Here is a 23,432-nt window from a genome sequence, read left to right on the forward strand (position 1 = left end):
TTTAGATTAGAGATTAGAAAGATGTTTCCATAAATACCCCAGAGATAATGTGTTCCTTTATATAATCTCATTTGTGTATAACTTTTTTGCATGCTCTGATTTTCTTTTCTGATGTCTGCAGAACCAAAAATTTTAAGACACACCTCACAAAGTATACCGGAAAAGAAAAGCAATGATAAAAGGAACACATCTTGGGAACATTTACTCCTACAGACCAGCACTTTTGTTTCTGAAAGTTTCTACATGGTGAATATCTTGCCCTGTTCACCCTGGTTAAAAAAAAAAATCTCTCAGCTCAACGTGCTAAGTGTTTAGGGGAGTGGGTGGGTGGGGAGCAATGTAGAGACTCAAAATGCGGGTAATTCAACACCTACCATTGGAATGTGCTTTGTGTATATGCTGAACATGGGTACATCTTGTCTTTTGAAAAGTAGCTTCAAGCAAAACTATCAGGTCATGCAGGCAACTATCTGACCCATCTTAGGAAGACGATAAGCTGCACAAAGGCCAGGGTGACCCAAATGATATTCTAAAAAACCCTCCAGATTCACATCTCTATGACCTAAATTCAGAGGCTGCCGGCACCCTGTCCATTACATAGAGAAAGTAGCAACTCCCATCCCAAACACCAGCACAGCTCTGCCCTGAAATCCAATCTAAAAGATATCCCGCTCAGCCCAAGTGATGCCAGCGCTGTGCTCTCAATACTTTGTGGGCTCTGAGGAAGGTGATGGTCTTCGTGTATCATCACTGAGAAGAATGGGCACTAAATACTAGGCAATGCTTCCACATAGTGACAACCTCTGAGAAGGAACTGATGCTGGCACATCCACCCATTCTACCTCCTTACCTAGTAAGAGTAAGAAACAGTCCCTCAGATGTATCCAACTCTTTGCAACCCCGTGGGCTGTAGCCTGTTAAGCTCCTCTTCCAGGGAATTCTCCAGCAAGAATACTGGAGTGGGTGGCCATTTCCTTCTCCAGGGGATCTTCCCAAACCAGGGATCAAACCCCGAGTCTCCTGCATTACAAGCAGATTCTTTACACTCTGAGCCACCAGGGAAGCAGCTTCCAAATCTCCTCTGTAGCAGCTCCCAAAGACAAAGCTTCTGTTCTTAAAAAGTCTATCAGTTTCCCAGGGAGTTTGATACTAAGCAGTAGAAATATGTCAGCCCTCAAAGAATGGCATGCATCTTTCACTGACATGAAACACAGGAAGTACAATTTGTATGTTAGCACGAGCACTCGTACACACACACAATCCTCCACAAACACTCAGAATGAAGCCACTGGGGCAGTTTTTATCCCTGCATACCTTTCCCAAGGGGATTTGGATATACCAGTGCTTGACAGAATGTTTCATTTGAATCACTAAAGCTATATTAGTTCCCATTTCTTTTTGATTGTTTTTCCCAGTTTTACCGAGATGTAATTGACATATGTCCCAGGCATATGAGAACCCTCCTGCCAGTGCAAGACTAAGAGATGCGGGTTCAATCCCTGGGTCAGGAAGATCCTCTGGAAGAGGGCATGGCTACCCACTCCAGTATTCTTGCCTGAGAAATCCCATGGACAGAGGAGATTGGCGGGCTACAGTCCATGGGGTCACAAAGAGTCAGACATGACTGAAGTGACTAAGCTTACTAACTGACACACAACACTGTATAAACTTAAGGTGCTTAATTATATGACTTAAGTGGTAAAATGATTACTACAATAAGTATAATTAAAAGTGCCTATTTCTTAAATAAAAAGAGTGTTCCTTGAAAAACAATGAAAGAAATGAGGGTAAAAACATTCACTTGTGAATGTTAAAATATCTGGAAACATCTTCTTCTATCCACTCATAGTTCAAAATCTCACCAACGTTTTATAACCCCTGCCTAAAACTCTTACTGTAAACAAAAATAACATATCTAGAGTCTCCATCTTCACTTGCACAAAAAATCATGGGCAGAGGGGAAAGGAATGGGCCCCTGCAGAAGTATATCTTTCCTTGTCTGCCCTCTCAAATGCTTGGTTCCTTCTGTGTAAATTTTCCACAATGTTAAACCTCATCACTGCTACGCCTCAGCATTAGATATTAAATAATTCTTCCACAACCCTCAAAGTCATGGGTCAGTTTAGACAAGTGCAGAAAAAGCATGTCTGGCAGCATTGCAGACATCGCTGGGTGTGAGGCATGGAGTGTAAGTTCAAAACTATACATAAAACTTTCCAGTGCTAATAAACAAATAAGAAATGACAGAATTCAAATATTCCCATTCTTCTATCCTAATAAATTAGCGGACCTAGACAATGATCATCAATGGCAGTTAACACTACAAAAAGAGAGGCTAGCAGACAAGAAAATACCTTTGAATGGAAGTACAAACATCACTCACAAAGTCTTCTTGCCAAAAAGTTGATTCTGAGTTGAATCTAGTTTCGAGCTCTAACTAGCAAGTCACAACAACAACAGGGGACAGAAGCACACAGTGAGCGCCACCACCCCTGGGATGCAGTCATCAACAGACGGGAAGAAACCCTGACACTTTGTGCTCCAAGTATGGTCCGAGGACTGACCAGTGCTAGTTCACACACTATATATTACTAATCTATAAAGAGATAAGGAACTTAAGCTGGAATGTAAATCATCTCACTGCTTCCTTCATCTAGAAAACCTTGCTATGAAAAAAAATAACAGCTCAGTTAAATAGTGTGCTTAGTGACATACTGTATTTACTGGCCCATGATTTTCATCTCATCACAGATTGAAAACAAGCAGCTAATGGTCTGGCATTTTAAGTGCCACTGCCCTATAGGACGTGAACCAATTTCTTGATCTCCCCCAGCTTTATTAGATAGGACTGACAGATAATATTGTAAAGTATAGTATATGACAATTTGATATGTTTATCCACTGCAAAATGATCACCACCAAAGTATTAGCTCCACTTGGTTAAATAATTACTATTGTGTGTATATATGCATTTGTACATGTGTGTGTATGGTGAGAACATTTGATCTCTCTTAGCAACTTGCAAGCATATAATACTACATTATTAGCGATATTCATCATGTTGTACCTTTGATCCTCAAAACTTGTTCACCTTATAACTAGAAGTGTGAACCCTCTGACCAGTATTTCCCCATTTCCCCTACCCTCCAGCCCCTAGAAACCACCATTCTTCTCTTTGTTTCTGAGTTCAGATTTTTAAAAGTGATATATAACATGAATCCATTTCTTCAATAAGTAAATTACAAGAAAAAATGACAAGAGGGCCAATCTATATATTTAAAAATATTTAAGAGATTTATCAACCAATTACTCTTAAAAGATGAACTTAATTTGGATCCTGATTTGAATGAACTATAAAAAATAAAGTTTATAATCTAATCAGGGAAATTTGATAATACTAATCAAATTTATACAATATTATCAAATATAAAAATAATATCAAGTACTGGATATTTGATAATATTTTTAATTAATGCTAATTTGAAAAATGAATGATAGTAATATGGTATTTGTTTCTTAAAGAGTCCTTATCATTTACAGATGCACATTGAAAGTTATGACCAACATAGATAGCATATTAAAAAGCAGAGACATTACTTTGCCAACAAAGGTCCATCTAGTCAAGGCTATGATTTTTCCAGTGGTCATGTATGGATGTGAGAGTTGGACTGTGAAGAAAGCTGATCGCCGAAGAATTGATGCTTTTGAACTGTGGTGCTGGAGAAGACTCTTGAGAGTCCCTTGGACTGCAAGGAGATCCAACCAGTCCATCCTAAAGGAGATCAATCCTGGGTGTTCATTGGAAGGACTGATGCTAAAGCTGAAACTCCAATACTTTGGCCACCTCATGCGACGAGTTGACTCACTGGAAAAGACTCTGATGCTGGGAGGGATTGGGGGCGGGAGGAGAAGGGGACGACAGAGAATGAGATGGCTGGATGGCATCACAGACTCGATAGACATGAGTTTGGGTAAACTCCAGGAGTTGGTGATGGACAGGGAGGCCTGGCGTGCTGTGATTCATGGGGTCGCAAAGAGTTGGACACAACTGAGCGACTGAACTGAACTGATTGAAATGGTGACTAATTATTTTTCAGGGACTTATTTTAAAATAATTTGTGGCAGGGAAGAGAAGTAGATACAATAAGACTGGCCATTCACTGATAACTACTGAAATTGGAGCTTCACTGTAGTATTCTCTCTAGTTTTGTACATATTCGAAATTTTCCATATTAAATATTAGAAAACAACAACTTTGCAGCAGCATCTGGCCTAGATCTTCTTGTAGCCCTACTCTTCTATACATCACAACACCACACTTTCGCTTTATTTTTTTCCCTTCATATAAGAACCATTTCTACCTGTTATGTAACTCAACATTCTTGAGTGGGAATGTGGACTACCAATAAAAGCCAACAACAGTCCAATTCCAACATGTTTACCATCTTAAGCAAGAGGCAAGAACTAATCAAAATGCTTCTGTGAATCTCACATATGCAGCTACTCAATAAGGCTAATGTTCAGAACAAATGACTTAATCACCCTTGTGAAAATAACAGCCCAGGGAGTGGGTTTTCTTGGGCACTGAACTACTTTCTGACATGATTCATTTTCATAAGGACACCATATCTTTCTCTATGACAAAAACATAAATCCATCAGTTAACAAGAGTTTGAAGGAAAGGGGACTGATTTGCATCAGGTCCATCAGTTCAGTTCAGTTGCTCAGTCGTGTCCAACTCTTTGCGACCCCATGAAAGACAGCATGCCAGGCCTCCCTGTCCATCACCAACTCCCGGAGTTCACTCAAACTCAAGTCCATTGAGTCAGTGATGCCATCCAGCCGTCTCATCTTCTGTCGTCCCCTTCTCCTCCTGCCCCAATCCCTCCCAGCATCAGGGTCTTTTCCATTGAGTCAACTCTTTGCATGAGGTAGCCAAAGTATTGGAGTTTCAGCTTTAGCATCAGTCCTTGAAGGCTGAATTTTGGCTTTTCACGATTTGAAGAATTCTTACAGTCATGAGAAATAGGAAATGAAAGGAGGAAATAATTTAGTGAGGAAGCCTGATATGTTTCCTGATTCTTCAATGGTGACAATGTTTCAAGGAGAGGCCCAAACGCACATAAGCACCTGGGTCAATCCAAGATTAAATTAGATTCTCTTGTCGAGAATTCTGCCAAATGTTCACCAACATAATATCAGAACTGTTGACCAAAAAAAAGAAGGAAAACCTGACTTGCATATTCTTATAAGATTCTTGAACGGTTTTCAAATAAAAATAAAAGATTAGTTTTTATTTCAGGTTTATTTATTTCCTGGGAAATTAGCAGAGCAGACAAAGTACCTGGTATTTGTTTGTTTCTGCATTTTTTGCTTTTTTATTAACTTTGGTTGTGTGATTTATCCCATGGGAATAAGAGATATTAGGTAATTTGAACATTTTTAACAACAAGCAGAAAAATAACTATTATCTCTTTAAACTATTCCTTATTTAAAGAAGTCTTATTTTTATAGACTGTGAATGAATATAAAGCAACCACAATTTCTTAGAGTTTATTGCCAATCAATTAACTAGAGGTTAATGTTTAAGGGTGCAAGGGTATAGGAATTCTACCAAAGCTTAGCCTAAATTAAGATAAAGTATGTTTTGGCCCACTTTCCCAGATGTTCAATAGTTTAAGATCTCTTGAAAGCCAACTCTCGTTAAAATCAAAATGGGAATCATTAAAGGAAAATGAAAAAACTACAAAGATTTTCAATTTCTCAAAAGAAATAGGGCACAGAAGAAAAGTGACAAATAAGAATCCCTTTGGACTGACTGAGCATTATGTTGCTGCAAGGCATGAAGCCAAAGGATGGGAACGCTCAGCTGGAAAGTGAAGGCAATGGCTCTTTTCAAGGGTGGACAGTCTGAGTCAGTCCAGCTCCAGATCACGCAAGCAAGGCCTGTCCACAGGCGTCCAGAGAGAAGAGCAACGACTGATGAAATGAGTCCTGGGATACGGGAATGATGTGGGAAGGGATATGCTGTGCTTCTCACTCGGCGTCTCTTCCTCCTTTTGCTGCCCTAACTCCTCTTAGGAAAGAGGAAGCCACTGCCCACTCCTCAGTCCCGGCCAGCCCACTTATCCAATTTCTTTGGCCACAGTGAGGGGCACGTGACAGGAGCAGTGCCAGAGTTCTCTCTGAGATCTGATGTGTGGAAGCTGGGAAAGAGTTTCTCTCTTTACCTGTGAGCTCATGAGATGACAGACAGGTATGACTCAGAGTTACCAGTGGTCATCCTGTCTACCTGATCATAACCAAACTCTTACTCTGACAAGGCAATTAAAGCCCATTTCCAAAATACCCAACAACCTCACCACAAACAATCCCAACTCTCAGGGCATCTCTTTGAAATACTGCCGGTGAAAGTGGTTTTCAGACTAGTGCTTCCATTTCCTGAAATATAAATTCTTTTCACAAAGGTTCTTGGGTGGCGGCGGGGGGAAGGTTCATCAGGAAGGAGACAAAGCCATTTGCCAGATCTGCCAGTAAAAAAAAATGCAAACTTTTCTGGAGGGACTGGAAGTGGGTGGAGAACAATATTAATTATAAATAACCTGGGGAAAGGGGAAATTGAAAAATAAAATCTTATCTGCATGTTGCCTTTAGGTATATATAACCAGACCTTTACAAACAAAGTAAATTTGTATTAAGATTATAATTTAGAAAAATTTGAAGTTCAAGTTTGCTGTCTATGTTTCTGAAAATCATTATTTCCAAGATGAGAAAGTGGAGACTTTGATAGCCAGATACCAATGATTGTGTACTGTAGATAAGTCCATCAGGCACTGTACTAGGAACTTGAAATGTATCCTCTCATTAAATCTTAGGAAACTCAGAGAGGTGAATATTACAACCTCATTTTACAAGTGAGGAAACTGAGGCTCAGCCAGGTCAAGCCACTTGTCTGAGATTCCTGCCTAGTAGGTGATGGAGCCAGAATCTGACCCCAGGCATGTCTGTATCCACACTTCCAAGCCTCCCTAAAAACATAGCCAACGGTTATTAGAGTTCATTGAAAATGACTCCTTGGTCCTTCAAATATAATCCCACAAGCAATACCACTCTACCCAGCTACCCACAACCAGGCTCAAATAGGAAACAGTGTGAGGTAATTATAACATATACCCCAGCCACTAGCTCTGGGTTTTTATGACTGAACTGCCAAATCACTCCTAGCCAACTCTTCAGGAAATGTGCAGACACTTTCTCAGATTCCAGCTAAAACATCAACTATGTGGCCCTGGGGAATACAGAGCTCACAGGGTGGTAATGGGATATAAAATTTGCAAACTTGAGGTCAGTGGCCTCAACTCCGGGGTGTGAGGCAGCAGTAGTCCACGAAAGATTAAAAACTAGGTGTCGACTTGAAGGTTGCATCTCAATTCCTTCCCTGAAAGGTACTTGTTTACGTCGCCTTGGACATTAACCCCAACAGTAAAGGGAGAAATATAGCTCACATGTAGTTCTGCCTAGAATCACTGGAAGAATATAATAGTATCACTGAGAATTCAGTATTAAGTCCAATTCAAACATAGCTGATGCTCAATAAACCGTTGTCACTTAGAGTAGGCAAGTGTTCTACAAAACTGGTGGGATAGATGATACAGAAGAATTTAAGATTGTTTTTTCTTCTTCACAGGCACACTTATTTCATGGAATCTAAATGTATAAATTGGTAGTGTAGATAGCTGAATAAGATAAGTTACAAGATACAAGTTATAAGATAAGAACCTGAGCTTATAGACCTAGAATTGCCAGGGTTCATCCCAGGACTAATTGCTAATTATCAGTGTGAGTGTGGGGACAGGAGGATTACACCCATGAGACTCCCAGAGGAGCCTCACATTTCTCTTTCTCCCAATCCCTTACTAGCAACCACCTCCCTTAAAAAGCCCCACCCCACTCAACCCCACCTAATCTGGAGGCTTTCTCTGACAGCAGAGTAGGACTGGGAAGCTAAAACCCCAGTGTTCAGCCTGCCATCAAGGCTGCCCACAGACAGACTGATCACACTGCTGCTGCTGCTAAGTCACTTCAGTCGTGTCCGACTCTGTGAGACCCCATAGACGGCAGCCCACCAGGCTTCCCCGTTCCTGGGATTCTCCAGGCAAGAACACTAGAGTGGGTTGCCATTTCCTTCTCCAATGCATGAAAGTGAAAAGTGAAAGTGAAGTCGCTCAGTCGTGTCCGACTCTTAGCGACCCCAGGGACTACAGCCTACCAGGCTCTTCCGTCCATGGGATTTTCCAGGCAAGAGTACTGGAGTGGGTTGCCATTGCCTTCTCACACTGCCTAAGGCCAAATAAACAAGAACAGGAAAAATGTCCGTGCCCACGCAATGCAGGAATTTTGCTTATTTGCAGTACAGTTGAGGACTTACAGATAACAGTCACCCTCTCTAGGGTATGAAGACAAACAAGAAGCATAATCTCCTACCCAACAACATCATTTTGCATTTGTGTGTACTCAGTCGTGTCCGACTCTCTGAAACCCCATGGGCTGTAGCCTGTCAGGCTCCTCTGCCCGTGGGATTTTACAGGTGAGAATTTTGAAGTGGGTTGTCATTCCCTTCTTCAGGGGATCTTTCCGACCCAGAAATCAAACCCAAGTTTCCTGCGTCTCCTGCATTGGCAGGAGGATTCTTTACCACTAGCACCATCTGGGAAACCCAACAACATACTTCTACTTAAATCCCCTTTTGTTATGGTGTGACTCAGCTTCCATACCTATGAAGTTAAGAAGAAAAAATTAGTACCCTGAATACTTTTAATGAACCTTCTCTGAGCCTCAGTTTAAGCATCTATAAATTTCTAAAGTTGGTCCCACTATAAATATTTTGTAATGTTTTTGTGAAGGTGGATGGCCTGACAATGGAGGAAAATCTGAATAGTGAAAAAAAAAAATCTACAAATAAGAAGAGTCTTTAAAAGCTACTCAGCGAAGGTACCATCCTATTAGGGTCTGATTATATATTATAAATTAGCAGTGAATGGGCAGCAGAATTGGCAGACAATGAACCATTATCCATGAGGCAAGGGAGATGCACCAAGCAACAGTGGCACCATTTATATAGGTTCATAATAAATGATGGATTAACCTGCTTTTCCACTACATTCCTTTGAATGTTTTTACAAGAATGTTTTCTAACATCCAAGTGTCTTTCTTTCGTGTCCCGACTCCCCTCCAAAAGCCCTCAGTCTCCTGAAGAGCCTGGTACCAGTGTTGCCAGGAGTCATCATCAAGATCTGTTAGACGCTGGCACCTGCTCTGTCTAGCCCAGATCCACTGGCTGATGGAACTCCATTATAGAACTTTCTCTGAACTCTCTCCTCTGGCCTCCCTCAATCCTTCTCCTTCCCTCTTCTAACAAAAACATTATCCCTGGTTTTCTTTTTGAACACCCCAAGACCCTCAAGCAAAAAATGAACATTTTATTAAGAATTTCTTTTTCTTAATGTTTTAACCCTATTTGATCTTTATCATCCCTATTTTATTGGTAGTTCAGCTAACAAAGTTATAAGAAGAAAAAGAAGATGAGATGATAATGAAAAAGGAAAAGGAGGGGAAAATTAGGATGAGAATGAAGGCAAAGAGGAAGAGGATGGAGGCAAATGAGAAGAAACAGAAAAACAAAACAAAAACCTATCTGTCTCTGGAATACATTTCTTTATTAACAGAGATATTACTATGCTTCAGTTCAAAACTGCGAACTTGACAGCAGACATAATGAGTCCACAGGGCCGACATAAATCCTATGTCCCAACACCAACATCACAGAATGGTTGTACTATATTTGGACTTAGATGTGTTTGGATACTTATATTTGAATGTAAGTATGACTGATGGTCTAGGAATTCACAACCCTTCAAAACACTGAACCAAATCACTTGTCTAATGGAGCAGTTCCCCAACTCTGGGCCTGCTTGCTGTCTGGAATACATCTTTGGCTGGGAATGGCAGAGATAGTGAATTTTCCTCTCTCCCTTCCCCTCAGAGGGGACTGAATAAATAGACTCAGTGATAACTTCAGCAACAACAACAAAAAAAAGCCACTTGAGAAAGTGGTAAAGTCACAAGAACTTAAGTCCAGGATTTGACATAATAGAGTTTTGGATCCATAATCCAAACTTGACTGTATTCCTAATCCAATTTTATTCTGTGAACAATGTAGCTACTCCATTAATGCAAAAAAAAATAGAGTTCAGCTCACTATCATATCAGTTCTATTGACAACTGTACATCTATTTTTATTTATTAATTATAATCCCAGATTCAAAAAAAAAGTGTTTCTGAGGTTAATAATACCAACAGATATACAAAAGGGGGCTGTTAACAGACATTTAAAGTAAAATTCCATATAGAAGGAAGATAAAACATATCAGATACCTAAATTAACAAAATTAAGTGTGCATTAAATTTGTCCTTGAGTTTCTTAGAAGCTAAAGGAAATGGGGTGGGGAGGGGGAGTTAGGAGTTTCATAACTTGCCAGATTTTTAGGAACTATAGTCTTATTCCTGGGATTTGCAAATTCTTTAAATGCAGAACTGTAGCAAAAGTAAGAGCAAAGCCCTTAGCATTAATCTAAAAGATCACAGAGATACATTATTTATGTAGCATTCTGAGGTCCCAGTAAGCAAAATACAATGAAGCAAGCGGAAACTAAGTCAATCAGACTAGATCAAGTTAGAAGTGAAACATCTAATTAGACTTCTCACAAACCCGCTGCCTCACTGTGGTAGCTACTCTCCAAAGATTTTGCCCCTTAATTCCTCCTCTCCCTGTAGACACAGGCTTCCCCTCGCCTCCATCAAGAGGCAGAGCTTATTAGTCCACACCCTTGAATACGAGCAAGGTCTGTGACTTGCATGGAATTTTAGACAAGATTGTCTGAAGAACGTCTGGTAGCTTCCACTTTTGTTTTCTTGGTATCCTCAGCTGCCTTGTACAAAGTCTGGCGATGCTGCTGGATGGTCCACGGGGAAAGGCAGACAATCTGAGACTATATGGAGGAGAACCAAGAAACCCAGCCAACCCTGATAACATATGAACTCATTCAGGCCCTTCCAGCCAGCTTTTAGCCATTCATCTCAGTCTGTGGTCAACTGGTGGGGTTAAAACATGTGACCAGAGATGAAGAGGCTATTGTTCACCATCCAGCCCCAACAGACACTTAACCTGAACAAAATCTGGTAGCTGCACCTGGGGCTCAGTTTCCCTATTTGCAAAAACACACTCAGTGGCCTATCCCCAAGGGCCGGCCCAGGCAGGGATCACATAGGAAAGAGCTTTGAAATCTGGAAAGCTCCCAGCAGAGTCAGACAAGTGGCTCTTTGCTTCTTTTATCCCTTCCTCTGTCCATCCATTTAGCTCAACCACACCAAAGTAAACAGGACTGCAGGCACCAGTTCACGATCACAGAACCGGAAACACACGTGGAGAAGTCATCTTACTCACTTAAGACCCAACAGACATTGTGGGAAGCAGAGACAAGACTCCCCACTGCGTCCTGTCCAAATTCCTGGCCTGCAGGATCATAAGAAATAATAAAATTGCTATTGATTTAAGCCACTAAGTTTGGGTAATTGGTTATATAGCAATAAGATAACCAAAACACAAATAAAATAATTTCCTTATAGTAAAGAGACTAGAAATTACTCTCTCTTTAGTTTCATTAATAATGTTACAATGCTTTTACATGTAATAAGTTTCAATGTACATGGAGGTACATGTACATTGGAAGCTTCCTTGCCTTTGCCTCTCATAACCAAATGGTCAAGTACTGCTCATGTTGCCACTTGAGCCTCATCACCACCACCGTATCTCCCCCACCACTATAGCTCTGCCCATCATGCACTCTCACCATGACTCCTATATTAGCCTTCCAAGTCTCCCTGCCTCTAGTCTCCTTACTCACTATATCATATACCTTTTACACCTTGGCCACAGTGGCCAAGATCTGATCATATTCCCATCTTAGAATCCTGTACTATGTCACCATCCTCAGGTTTCACAACAATCAGACAGTATAACATCATGTGTCCTTTAGTCCCTCTCCCACCCTGGCCTATGGACAGACATACATGGTGGCACACTGCACACTTCCAGGGGACTCTACTTTCATAGGCTACACTTTGAACCGTGCCCGCAAAGCCAGGCAGCGCAAACCCAGAGTCATGAGTACAAACCCTGCCCATTGTACTTAATGTCCCTCAATCACCAGAATATTATATACTTTCTGTTTCACGCCTTTTTCACTCAAATTTTTCCTTATTTTTCTCCCCTACTTCCTCCAAGCTCTAATATAAATATAATTTACCTTACCCAATTAGTCAATTAAAATTGGTCAACCATTCAAAAATTACCTATTGCATTACTATGTGCCCAGTTTCCAGATATCCCTAGTGATAAAACAAACAAAAACTCAGCCTTCAATAAGTTCTCTGTCCTACTAAGGACTCATTTATCACACAGACCAGAGGTTAGCAAACTTTTTCTGTAAAGGGCGAAATAGCAAATAATTCCGTTTTGCCAAGCCCTACTATCTTTATCACAACTACTCTCACTCTGCCACTAAGTATGAAAGCAGACATAGATAATACATAAACAAATGGGCATGGCTATATTCAATAAGATTTTATTTTCAAAACAGGCAGCACGTTCCATCGTTTGCTGGTTCCTGACAGTCATCCACCACCAAGTCATTTCTGAATAAACCCAGTCCCACAACGATACTTCGCTTGTCATGGGAGTGCGTCTGCCTTCAATAAACGCTGAGCCTTTCTCCACGGCAATGGCAGAAGATTCTTGGGAAATGAAGGTATCACGGATGGAAGAAAGGAAGAAACTTCTCAGGTATAGGGTTTATTGTAATTGAGAATCATCAAAATACAATGGTTAAGGAGCACTGACTAGGAAGCCAGATTTCCCAGCTCCATCTCTTACTAGTTTATGTCCCTGAAGGAATAACTAAAATCACTGAAAAACTGTATCCCTCAGTTTCCTCATCTGTTAAATGGACAAGTATGTATAATCTTTCTCATAAAGGGTCTGTGTATTAAATGAGTAATACATGAACAATGCAATAGTGAACAATATACCAAAGCTTGCTATTCTTTACCATTATTGCTTCAATTTAATGTAAAAAATTACACTATATTAATGACTCTGAGCTTACAGGCAGCCAAGGTGAAAAATGAAGTGGAAGAATTAAATAACTCATCATATTGATGAAAACTTAAGAGACATACCAGTTTCCCCTGGAAAGAGAAACACCTCGTGCAAGTCTATCCTGAGAGAAGTTTCTCACATGGGGCATGAGAGCAAGAGATTCTGAATGACATAACAAGGAATGTCTCCAGTTCAGAACCATGGGCAATGCAGATGAAGGATGCCCGTGATGGTTACCTGACGTCCTCCATAAAAGTTCACGATATAATACTAAAATGCATGTGCTATCCAGAGAATCCACAGTTCAGACATGCTATAAGCCCCTCTGTGTTTTATTAGTCTTTGCAGAAATATCAAAGCTTCCAGTTTGACAAAATATTATATTACTACATTATTAATTATACCTGGGATTTGTGAACTAGCATGAAGGAATATTAGGAATTTTAAGTGGAATTTTACCAATGTCTTAGTTCTGCATTTTTGTCCAGAGGAATGAAAACCAAAACCATAACTAAAATTAATGGAGAAAGAAAACTTAATATTAAGAATTTGTCTTTAAAACTTAATGTCTGCATACCTCAGCTCTCACAGCTGTAGAGGGAAGGTAATGAAGGGACTCACCCTGTACAGATGGGACGAGCACTGAAAGTGCTGTCACATGCAGAACACTGAGAACCATGCCTGGCACATAGAAGTCATCTTAACGTCACTACCACTGCTGCTGCTGCTGCTAAGTCACTTCAGTCGTGTCCGACTCTGTGTGACCCCATAGACGGAAGCCCACCAGGCTCCCCCGTCCCTACAGATGTTATTATTACTTACTTTTCCTTACTCCTAGACCCTATGCCTTTTCCTACTTTTCTGTTGCCTCCCAATTATTTTAATGCATCTTATTCTCCCAGGAAATATTCAACCCCTCCAGGCTATGGGCAGTATGTCTCCAGCATTCCACAAAGCTAAATTCAAGGTAGCATTCAATCAAGGCTTCTTGAATTAATGAACTTTTTCAATCCCAGCTTCAACAAGTTAGTGTTAAAATGCTCATTTCTTGCCACTGATGATTTTACAATCTAATGGGAAAGTCAAGCTTAACAAACTTAAAATATTAAACTCCCATGTGTCTGCCATATAACTCAGCCCTCATAAGAGTTTTATTTCAGCTTTAAAAATTTCATGAAACAAAATCCTGTTTCTAGAATAGGCCTATTTGTTGGGTTTCTAGAAACAAAGAAATTGTTAATACAGTTTATTTCTATTTTAAGAAAACATCGTATTTTCACCTTGGAAATTAAGGCTAAAATTCACAAATTGGTTAGGCTCATTGTTTGGTTTACTGTAGGAAAAAGCAAACAAACTATGTCTGAGTATCCTAATACCAAGTTTTATGTCTCAAATGTTACAAAATGAATCCCATAAATAAATACTTATTCTTCTGTCTTGTTTAAAATGTGGAATTGCTGAAACCTTTTATTTAAAAACTCTCTCTTTTTTTCATGGTGTCGCAATACTTTAGCTTAATCTATTCAATAAATGAAAAGACAAACCATACCACTGCAGGATTTTTGCCTCATATTTAGTTATTAGCCTATCTGACTTTGGATGAAGTCTTAAAGTCCTCTTTATAAAGTAAAATGGACTTTATGAAGTCTGCAGAATTTTTTCTGTGTGCCCTGTTAAAGTTCTTTATTTTAATAACAGATTTCTGTGTAATTAATCCCTCAGAGTTTGCCGTCACATAATCTATCCTGTGTATGAACAGTTCCACGTGTATTTTTTTGGTAATAAGACCCCTGGAAAAAAACAAATAAACAAAGACCAAAGGAATCAGGCACAAGGGGACAAACTGTGTGAAAGATAACCAGTCTTATATACTTATAAACCAGGCAATACGGATAAAAGTGCAATAATCCATCTCATCAGATATTTGGGAAAAGGGGGTTTCATTCTCAAGAATTTTTCCCTTTGATGGGAAACTGTAATATTTCCTTATCTGGAAGCTAAAGGAATAAGGCAAACATAAATGGTGCAAAACTATTGCTACTCAAGAAGAGCTATGTGTTTTTAAAATTAGATTGTCTCGCACACTTTTTGCCTAATCACAGAAGTTAAGAATTTAGCTGAGAAAATTCTTGTGACCTGAAATTCAAACGATAAAGCTAGGATTTTATTATGTCTCATAAAGTCATTTCACACATGTTAAGCTGTGCCCAGGCAAACAAAAATTATTATACATTTATTACTTGAAAACGTTTTTAAAACTTGCAAAATCCTCATTTCAAAATAGAGAGAAATGCAATTTTTGCAGAGTGAATAGGGACCACACTCATTCCATTAAAAAAAAAAAAGGATTTCCTGTAAAAACAGAAATTGGCGATTTACTCTAAGAAAACACAGTGAAAGCTGGGAAGAAACTTGAGGATGCTTAAATTTCCACTGTGGAACAACTTTTGCTGCCCAGTGGGAAGAGAGAGAGAGAGAGAAAAAAAAAAACACCTGCAACAGGATGGGAGGAGAGAAGGACAAGCTAGGACTACATACCCAAAGAAGGGAAAACCATGCAGGTCCCTAGAGGAAGCTGACAGGAAAGGACTACATATCCCAAGAAGAGTACCCAGGCAAATTCTGCGGTCACCTGTCACATCAGAGACAGACAAGAAGACAGTAACTTGTAGGAGAACCCAGACCAATGGGTGGCAGACACTGATGAGCTTAAAGCATCTTTTAAATAGAGGAAATATTAGTGAGGTGCTGAAAGTTGCTGCCACCAACTGGGCATCAGGCAGACTTGGGGATTTCAGATCACTTTCATTTCATAAGTTGTACATCAAAATGGCAAACAGGTTTCACTGTAGTCAAAGAGGTTGATTTTGAAGCTGCTAATATTTTAACTAGCTAAAATAGGAGTTTTAAGCAGTAACTGGAAAAATGGAACACACGACTGCTCTTCCTGATGATGCATACAGCATGGTGTGGTTAAAGACTTATTAATGTGAGACTGTAATAGCAATAAGCAGAGAGAATACATTTTAAAAGCTATTCAAATTTAAGATCAGAGTCAGCATTCTTTTCAAACCTATGGGAAGACCTTTGATCAACAGCAATTATATTTTCCTTCATCAGTTTATAGTACACATAAATGTTCACATGGGCACTAACATGCAGGTAGAAGAATGTTGGTAATAGCAAAAACTTTAATATAATCTAAAGAGCCATCATTAGGAAACTGTTCCAGCCACATTATGGGATCCTGTACGCCAAAGGAACACATGAGGTAGATCCCTATGAGTTGATAGAAGGATGCAGTAAAGATATACAAAAGTAAGACAGGTTGGGAACAGTATGTATAGTACATTCCAGACATTAAAAAGGATATACACACATATCTAAGTGAGTTTATACAGATATATGCATATATTTGAACATGTATTATACTAGCTCTAGAAAAATACATAAGAAAATAGCCTCTGAGAGGTAAGTGGGAAATATTTTTAATTGTATATCCTTTTAAAGTTTAATTTTTTTACCTCAAATATGTATATATATAATGCACACATTATATGCATATAACATTATAAATAAGATTTATAAAAATAAAAACCTTTATATTATAAAGGTTCATTATTATGGTATATTAATATATAGTTACGCTACAAAGGTTAATTATAATTATTTGCTAAATTTTTCATATATGTGCAAAATCTCAGCAACTACATACTAACTAAACACAGAGTAGTGTTTCTTTATAAACTTTAAAAAAATGTAAAACCAAAAGAACTAAGTGTTGCTGTGAGTAAAAGCATGGACATCCTGTGAAGAAACAAAGCAAGGCTTAGTTTCTGTTTTCACATTGAGTCAGTGCCTCCCGAGGAAACAGGCTGGTTGGTGATAGCACAGAGAGATGAGACAAATGTCTGGCCAGGCCTAATGTCTCCCTGCAGACCTTCATCCACAGAATTAAATCCCCTACTTCCTATCTCTCCCTAGGAGCAATGCTGTCAAGCTTAGCTTCTAAGACTATATAGATAGATAGATACAGATATAGATATATAGCAGAAATATATTTTTTGAAGGAAAAATGCTAGACTAAATCAGGTCCTTCTGAGAATAGACAAAAATCAGAGTTTTAGTCCATTTACCGAACTTGCCATGGGCCGTGCACACAGGGCAAAAAAATGTCTGCTGTTTGATCAGTATCAGGCTTAATATGATAAGCAAATTTCCTTTCCAACACTTGTTGGAAGCCTTGATTTATTTTCCACAAAGACCAAGATGGAACTAAGTTAATCATAACTGTTTCCTGGTGTCAGAAAATCCTGCATATTTCACCAAGGTCTAAGTGCTTAGCTCTGACCATTGTGTTGCCCCAGACCTAGACCAGCACTCAAAAACTCATCTGTTCAGTTTACTGGACTTTTTTCTTTCTGTACCTGGGCCATACAGACACAAATTTCACTACATATATATAATTAAAACAACCCATAACAAAAAAGAATATGTGAAAGGTTCAGCCACATATCCAAGTGGACACCATCATTTGATCAGTCAGGGCCATGTGGTCAAACTATACAACCACTCAAAAAAGAACAACAATGCTCCGTAGTGACTTAAATGGGAAGGAAATCTAAAAAAGAGTGGATATATGTATAGGCATAACTGATTCACCTTACTGTACGACAGAACTGACACGACATTGTAAAAGAGGCCTGGCGTGCTGTGATTCATGGGGTCACAAAGAGTCGGACATGACTGAGTGACTGAACTGAACTGAACTGATACCCCAATTAAACAATTTAAAATTTTTAAAAATATTTAAAAGAGCAACAAGTTAATAGAAACCTCTGTGTATTTACTCTCTGGTTTCATTACAGAATCCTCCAAAAAGACAAAACGGGTCATTTACAATCCATCCTGCTGCTTCTATGGAGGCTTGAATTTAAACACTCTCAGAGACACTGTGCTCAATCTGAACAATTTTAAGGGAAGGGCACTCCCACCCTTCTTTGATTCAGGAAACTGACAGTATTTATGCAGTCAACCTGCCTAAATTAAATACTTCCTGCTGAAACATTTTCTGTAATAGGGGCTTAGGAGACTGGCAAAATGTTCAACTACATGTGTGTAACACACACACACACACGACTGGCTAAAAACACCAATTCAAAGCCCGCCACAGCAGCATTACTGCCCCCGTAAAATAAGGAGCTTCTTAAAACCGCAAAACAAGTTCTCAGAAACACTTGCCCTGCTCTGCTTCCAGTGTAGACATCTAAAGGAAAAACTCAGTCCCTAATTTTAATAAGCTCAACTTCAAGGAGAACCAGCTATTAGCTATGTGTCTCCTCTGAATGGCTGTCCTTGGAATCCCTTTCTTTCCTTGCTCCCCTACAAACTGAGCATCTACTAAGATGCCCACCATTCAATCGCTTTCCCTGCACATAACCGGAATTGGTATGAAGGGAAAGCATGGGCTGCCCCTCTTCTCAGTTGCAGCTCCTCCCCCTCTTCCTCAAAGAACCCTCCTCGCCTCCCCAAATCAGCCTCGACAATGGCCCGATTCCTTTTAGCCGTGACCTCTACTCTGGGGCAGAAATCCATAAAGAGTAGAAGCAAGGTGGTTTGGCCAGGAACTGCAGAGAGGGCTGGGTAACCCTCGCATCTCTAAGGTACTCCCAGGAAGTCTTATCAAGGATCCTTCTACTGTTGAGAATCGACCCTGTCAGTTCCTCTGGATCCTGATACTCGGGAAAAGAGGAAGGGGACACCCACACCAAAGCAGCTGGCCCGATCCATTACCCTTTAAGCGCGTCGTGTCCTCCGCCGCCTCTTCTCTTGGCCCGGTTGGCTCTGGTTTCCTTCACGTTCCCAGCCTCCAAATTGGTATCCGCCCCATGGCTCGTGTAGGACGCTAAGAGCACGGTAAATCCCAGGGCGACCTCCAGCAGCCCCCCTCGCCGCATGATGCCGAGCGGCCGCCGGCTCCCGCCGCCTCTCGCCGCGCCCCGGGCTCTGTCCGCGGCCGCCGCTGCGCCCTGGAGCGCGCCGCGCCGCCGGGGTCCCGCTCTCCCGCCGCCCGTCCCCCGGGCCGGGCTCCTCCCGCCTTCTCCAGGCGCTGCTCCCACTTCAGGCGGCCCCTGCCAGCTGCAACAGACAAATCACCGAGGCGGGGGGAGACATTCAGGGCATCAGGATGCTGAAGCCTCAGGGTCCCCATTCCCGAGCCCAACCCGCGCACCGCCTGCGCGTGGCGCAGTTACTTTGGGTAAGTGAAGACCGTTTGGTCCACAGCTGGCTGAAAAGCCCAGGCCCCCGGCGGCATCGGTTCCAGCCAACCCCTTGGCCTCCCGGGCGCCGCCTGAAAACAGCGCTGCAAAAGTCCCCAGGTCCTGAGCAGATCTAAACCCCGGGACGAGCTCGCTGGGTGTATTTTTTACTAGCACGAATTGCGCGCAATGCGCGCTCTGACGCCCCAGCTCCCCAGTCTGTCCTCTCCGCCAAGCCGCCGGGCTGGAAGCCCGCCGCGCCATCCCCGGCCGGCTCCGGGCAGTGCCACCACCCCTCAGCATCTGACGCCGAGCCCGGCACCAGGAGCCCCGGGCCAGGAAGCTGTCAGGCAGGGGAGGGCCAGCGCCAGCTCTGGACGTTCCGGGACAGCCCCTCACCCCAGTCCCTGTCTCTGCCCTCGGCGCGGCGCAAACGCAAAAGCCTCCGTGGCTGGAGCCCCAGCCGCGGCGGCCGCCCGATCTCTATGGGGACCCTGGCTGCACCCACTGGAGAAGCGGCGGATCCGGCTCCCAAGGCGGCGGCGGCGGCTGTTCCTCGGTCTTGGCCGCGGCAGCCGCTGCCCCGCTCCGCCCGCAGCTGTCCCAGCTGTGGCCGCCTGTCTGCCTGCGGCACCCACAGTCTCTGCCGCCGCTCCTGCGGCCCCCTCCTTTCCCCACCTCTTCAAGTATCGTCTGCGCAGCGGTTTCTCGCGAGAGAAATACTTTTAAAAAAAAAAAGAAAGAAAAAGAAAATGACACCCCCTCCTACATCCCCCTCATCACCACCCCACCCCTCGGCCCCATCCATCCTCCCTTTCCACTCCCCTTTGCCAGCCACCGCCTCGGCGCGGGGGCCTCTCTCGCAGGATTGGCGCAATGGGAGGAGGCAGAGGTGATCCGGTCCTGCCCAGCCTGGGATTTTGCGTTTTGGGGTGAGGAGTTAAGGGAACGGGAAGAAATCGAGTAGCGGTTTCACCCACTCCGCGACTGGGAGATCTAGACCCGAGATTAACCTCTCCCGTGATGTGGGAAGTCCAGCCGCCGCCTGAAGCTGTGCCACCTGTACCAAGAATGCGCGCTGGAGAGGGCAGCTCGGAGGCCCCAGGGCAAAAGGAGACCCATCTCGGTCTCCCCGGAGGCCTCCTCACTGCGCCTCTTGGGGCCGGGCACCGAGCAGAGGCCGGACGCCGGGGCAGGGCAAGTCAGGGGGCCCCCGCTGTGGGCTCAGGGGGTGATGTGCAGACTAAGGAGGAGGCATGGTTCTGAACTTCAGTTCAAGCCACCCAGGCTGAACCCAAGATGCCTCAAGAGTCTGAGTGGGATTCCGACCGAGAGGCCTGTGAGTGTTGGAACCTGGGATTTGGGGTGGAGGCAGTGAAGGGACGGTCCTCGGGGCCCAGCCCACAACTAATCCTAGGCTTCTCATGGAGGACCCTCTTGCGCCTCCCCAGACATTCCTATTCTCTCTCTCTCTTATATACACGCAAACACATACACACCTGCCTCTCCAGGATAAACAGGGCACAGTGACTTTGAAGAATACAGCATTTATGATATCCTTCTATAGGCAAGGCCATGTTGCCTGCACCCTGTAAGGGTGTAGTAGGGCAGGAAATTGCAATCGATTTCCCTGGGGAAAGGGGCCCTAGGCCCTGAAACTGGAGACCTCCAGAAAATCCCCCGTGTAGTAGCCACCAGCTGTCAAGACAGAAATAAGAGTTCAGCACAAACTACAGAAATCCTGTTGAAAGGGGTTTTCCTTACCAGCAATTATTTGTGCCCAGGCAATAGAGTTTAGGGACCTGGGCAAGTTATTTAACTTCTTTCCAGTTGCAAGATGGCAAGAGTAATGTTGGCTGCACAGGGTTATAATGGTGATGATGAGTGTGCTGAAGTGTCATGACAGCATGGTCTCAAAGATGACAACATGGAACCTATCTAAAGTCATCAGTTCAGTTCAGTCGCTCAGTCGTGTCCGACTCTTCGTGACACCATGAATCACAGCATGCCAGGCCTCCCTGTCCATCACTAACTCCTGGAGTTCACTCAAACTCATGTCCATCGAGTCGGTGATGCCATCCAGCCATCTCATTCTCTGTCGTCCCCTTCTCCTCCTGCCCCCAATCCCTCCCAGCATCAGAGTCTATCCAGTGAATCAACTCGTCGCATGAGGTGGCCAAAGTATTGGAGTTTCAGCTTTAAGTCATAGCCCTATAAAAATCTTCTTAGCAGATTCATGAATTGAAGCCTTGATCACATACCCAAGACTGAATAAAGGCAAGCCTCTGTTCAGGATGCATTTACTGAACACCAATTGTGTACCAGTTGGTGCATGGTTGAACCAAGTTCCTGGGTAAGCAAGGCAGAAATGTTTCTCCCCTCACAGAGTAGTCTACAGGGAAAGGCAGATGTGAAACAAATGAGGACTCAACTTTTAAATGCCAAGAGGAAGAAGTCCTGGTTGTTCGGAGGACATAAAACAGGAGTACTTGACCTAGGTTGTGGCTGATCAGTGAAGGTTTTCCTAAGGAAGCGATGTTTAACTTAAATCGAAACACATGACTAAACTTCAATTAGGGTAGTAGTTCTCAACCTGGGCTATACAGTAGAATGACCTGGGAATCTGCAAAAAATCAGACACCAGGACTCAACCCCTGGAGATTCTGATTTAAATAGTTTGGAGTGGAGCCATAACACAGGCATTTTTAAAAGCTCCGCTAGGCAGGAAGAGGTAAGGGTGGTATTCAGAGTGGGAAAAAAGTCTAGGCAGAGGAACCATGGCTCGAGAGAGTTAGACTGGAGATCTACGGAGGCCCTGTCCTACCCACCAGTTTTCTGGACTATTCTGCAATCCAGAAACTGCCTGTTTTCTCTATACTCCAGCAGCATGTGAGACACTCTACTCTCTCTTAGAGTCCTCTGATCAGTGATGTGTTGGACAGCAGCAGCTGAACATAGGGCTTTTCTAAGGTTTCTGCTCATAAAGCAAAGAGCAAACCCTGGTGCCCTGCAAGTCTCAATATTCCAGCATTTCTGAACATTTGTATTACCTCCTACCTACCCTATCCCTAAACTGCTTTCCAGGGTTTTACCTCTAAAGGAGAGATTTAGATTAAATGCTTTCTTTAGGCCTTAGCCCTCTTTTTTTCTCCTTGGTCCCTTCCTCCAGTAAAGACTCTCTAATTCCTCTTCATGTTAGATGGGAGCCCTAAGTCACATACTCACCTTTTTGAGCAATAAGTGTCATGGCTTAACTAAAGAGTTGGAGGGAAAGAGGGAAGAAAGAGATTTCTAAAAAAGAGATTAGTAAAAGAGATTTCTTTTAAATATGTAAGAAACACACCAATCCAGGCAATCAACACACATTAGAGCAGTGTGCTACCAGTAACAAAATTCAGTCACAAATAAAGAAAATTATATATTTGCAATAAGATTTTCTTGATGCCAGATGATTCAGGAGCCGCCTCTCTTGTAAACTTATCATACTGTTTGGTCCATGGGGCTAGAATTCCCTTATTTCCCCTCTTCATTTCAAAAAACTCCACCAATCCTCCAAAATCAGATTAGGTTCCTCCTGACTTCCAAAGCCAAACCTTAACAGACCTAGCAGATTCCTCCTTCAAATTCTTAGCTGCTGCCCTGAAATGGCCATGGCTTTAAGAAATTCAGGATGAAAGAGTATGTCCCAGCTAATCTGAGACCCTCATCATTTAAATGCAGCTACATATGGGATCAAATTTGGCCTTGAGTACAAAATGAAGTAGGGCAAACACTAACAGAATTCTGCCAAGAGAACGCACTGGTCAGAGCAAATACACTTTTCCAACAACACAAGAGATGACTTGGATATCACCAAATGGTCAATAACTAAATCAGATTGATTACATTCTTTGCAGCAAAAGATGGAGAAATTCTCTACAGACAACAAAAACAAGATGAGGGGCTGACTGTGGTTC

At 42.3% G+C, this 23,432-nt stretch overlaps 1 protein-coding gene across 1 annotated transcript in view; it reads right to left on the minus strand.

Moving 5' to 3' along the window:
- FBN1 (fibrillin 1) overlaps positions 1-20,143 on the minus strand; it is a 272,564-nt gene extending 252,421 nt beyond the window's left edge. Inside the window, exons 1-2 of the mRNA XM_055436892.2 lie at positions 19,985-20,143; positions 19,010-19,354 (exon numbers count right to left, since the gene is read on the minus strand). Coding sequence (XP_055292867.1) covers positions 19,010-19,173 — 164 coding nt within the window. The 5' untranslated portion in view covers positions 19,174-19,354; positions 19,985-20,143. The remainder of the gene's footprint in view (positions 1-19,009; positions 19,355-19,984) is intronic.
- Between the last annotated feature and the right edge of the window lie 3,289 nt (positions 20,144-23,432).

This window comes from Moschus berezovskii, chromosome 9, assembly GCF_049115385.1.
Source record: "Moschus berezovskii isolate FMDL1 chromosome 9, NW_MosBer_1.0, whole genome shotgun sequence".
Lineage (NCBI taxonomy): Eukaryota > Metazoa > Chordata > Mammalia > Artiodactyla > Moschidae > Moschus > Moschus berezovskii.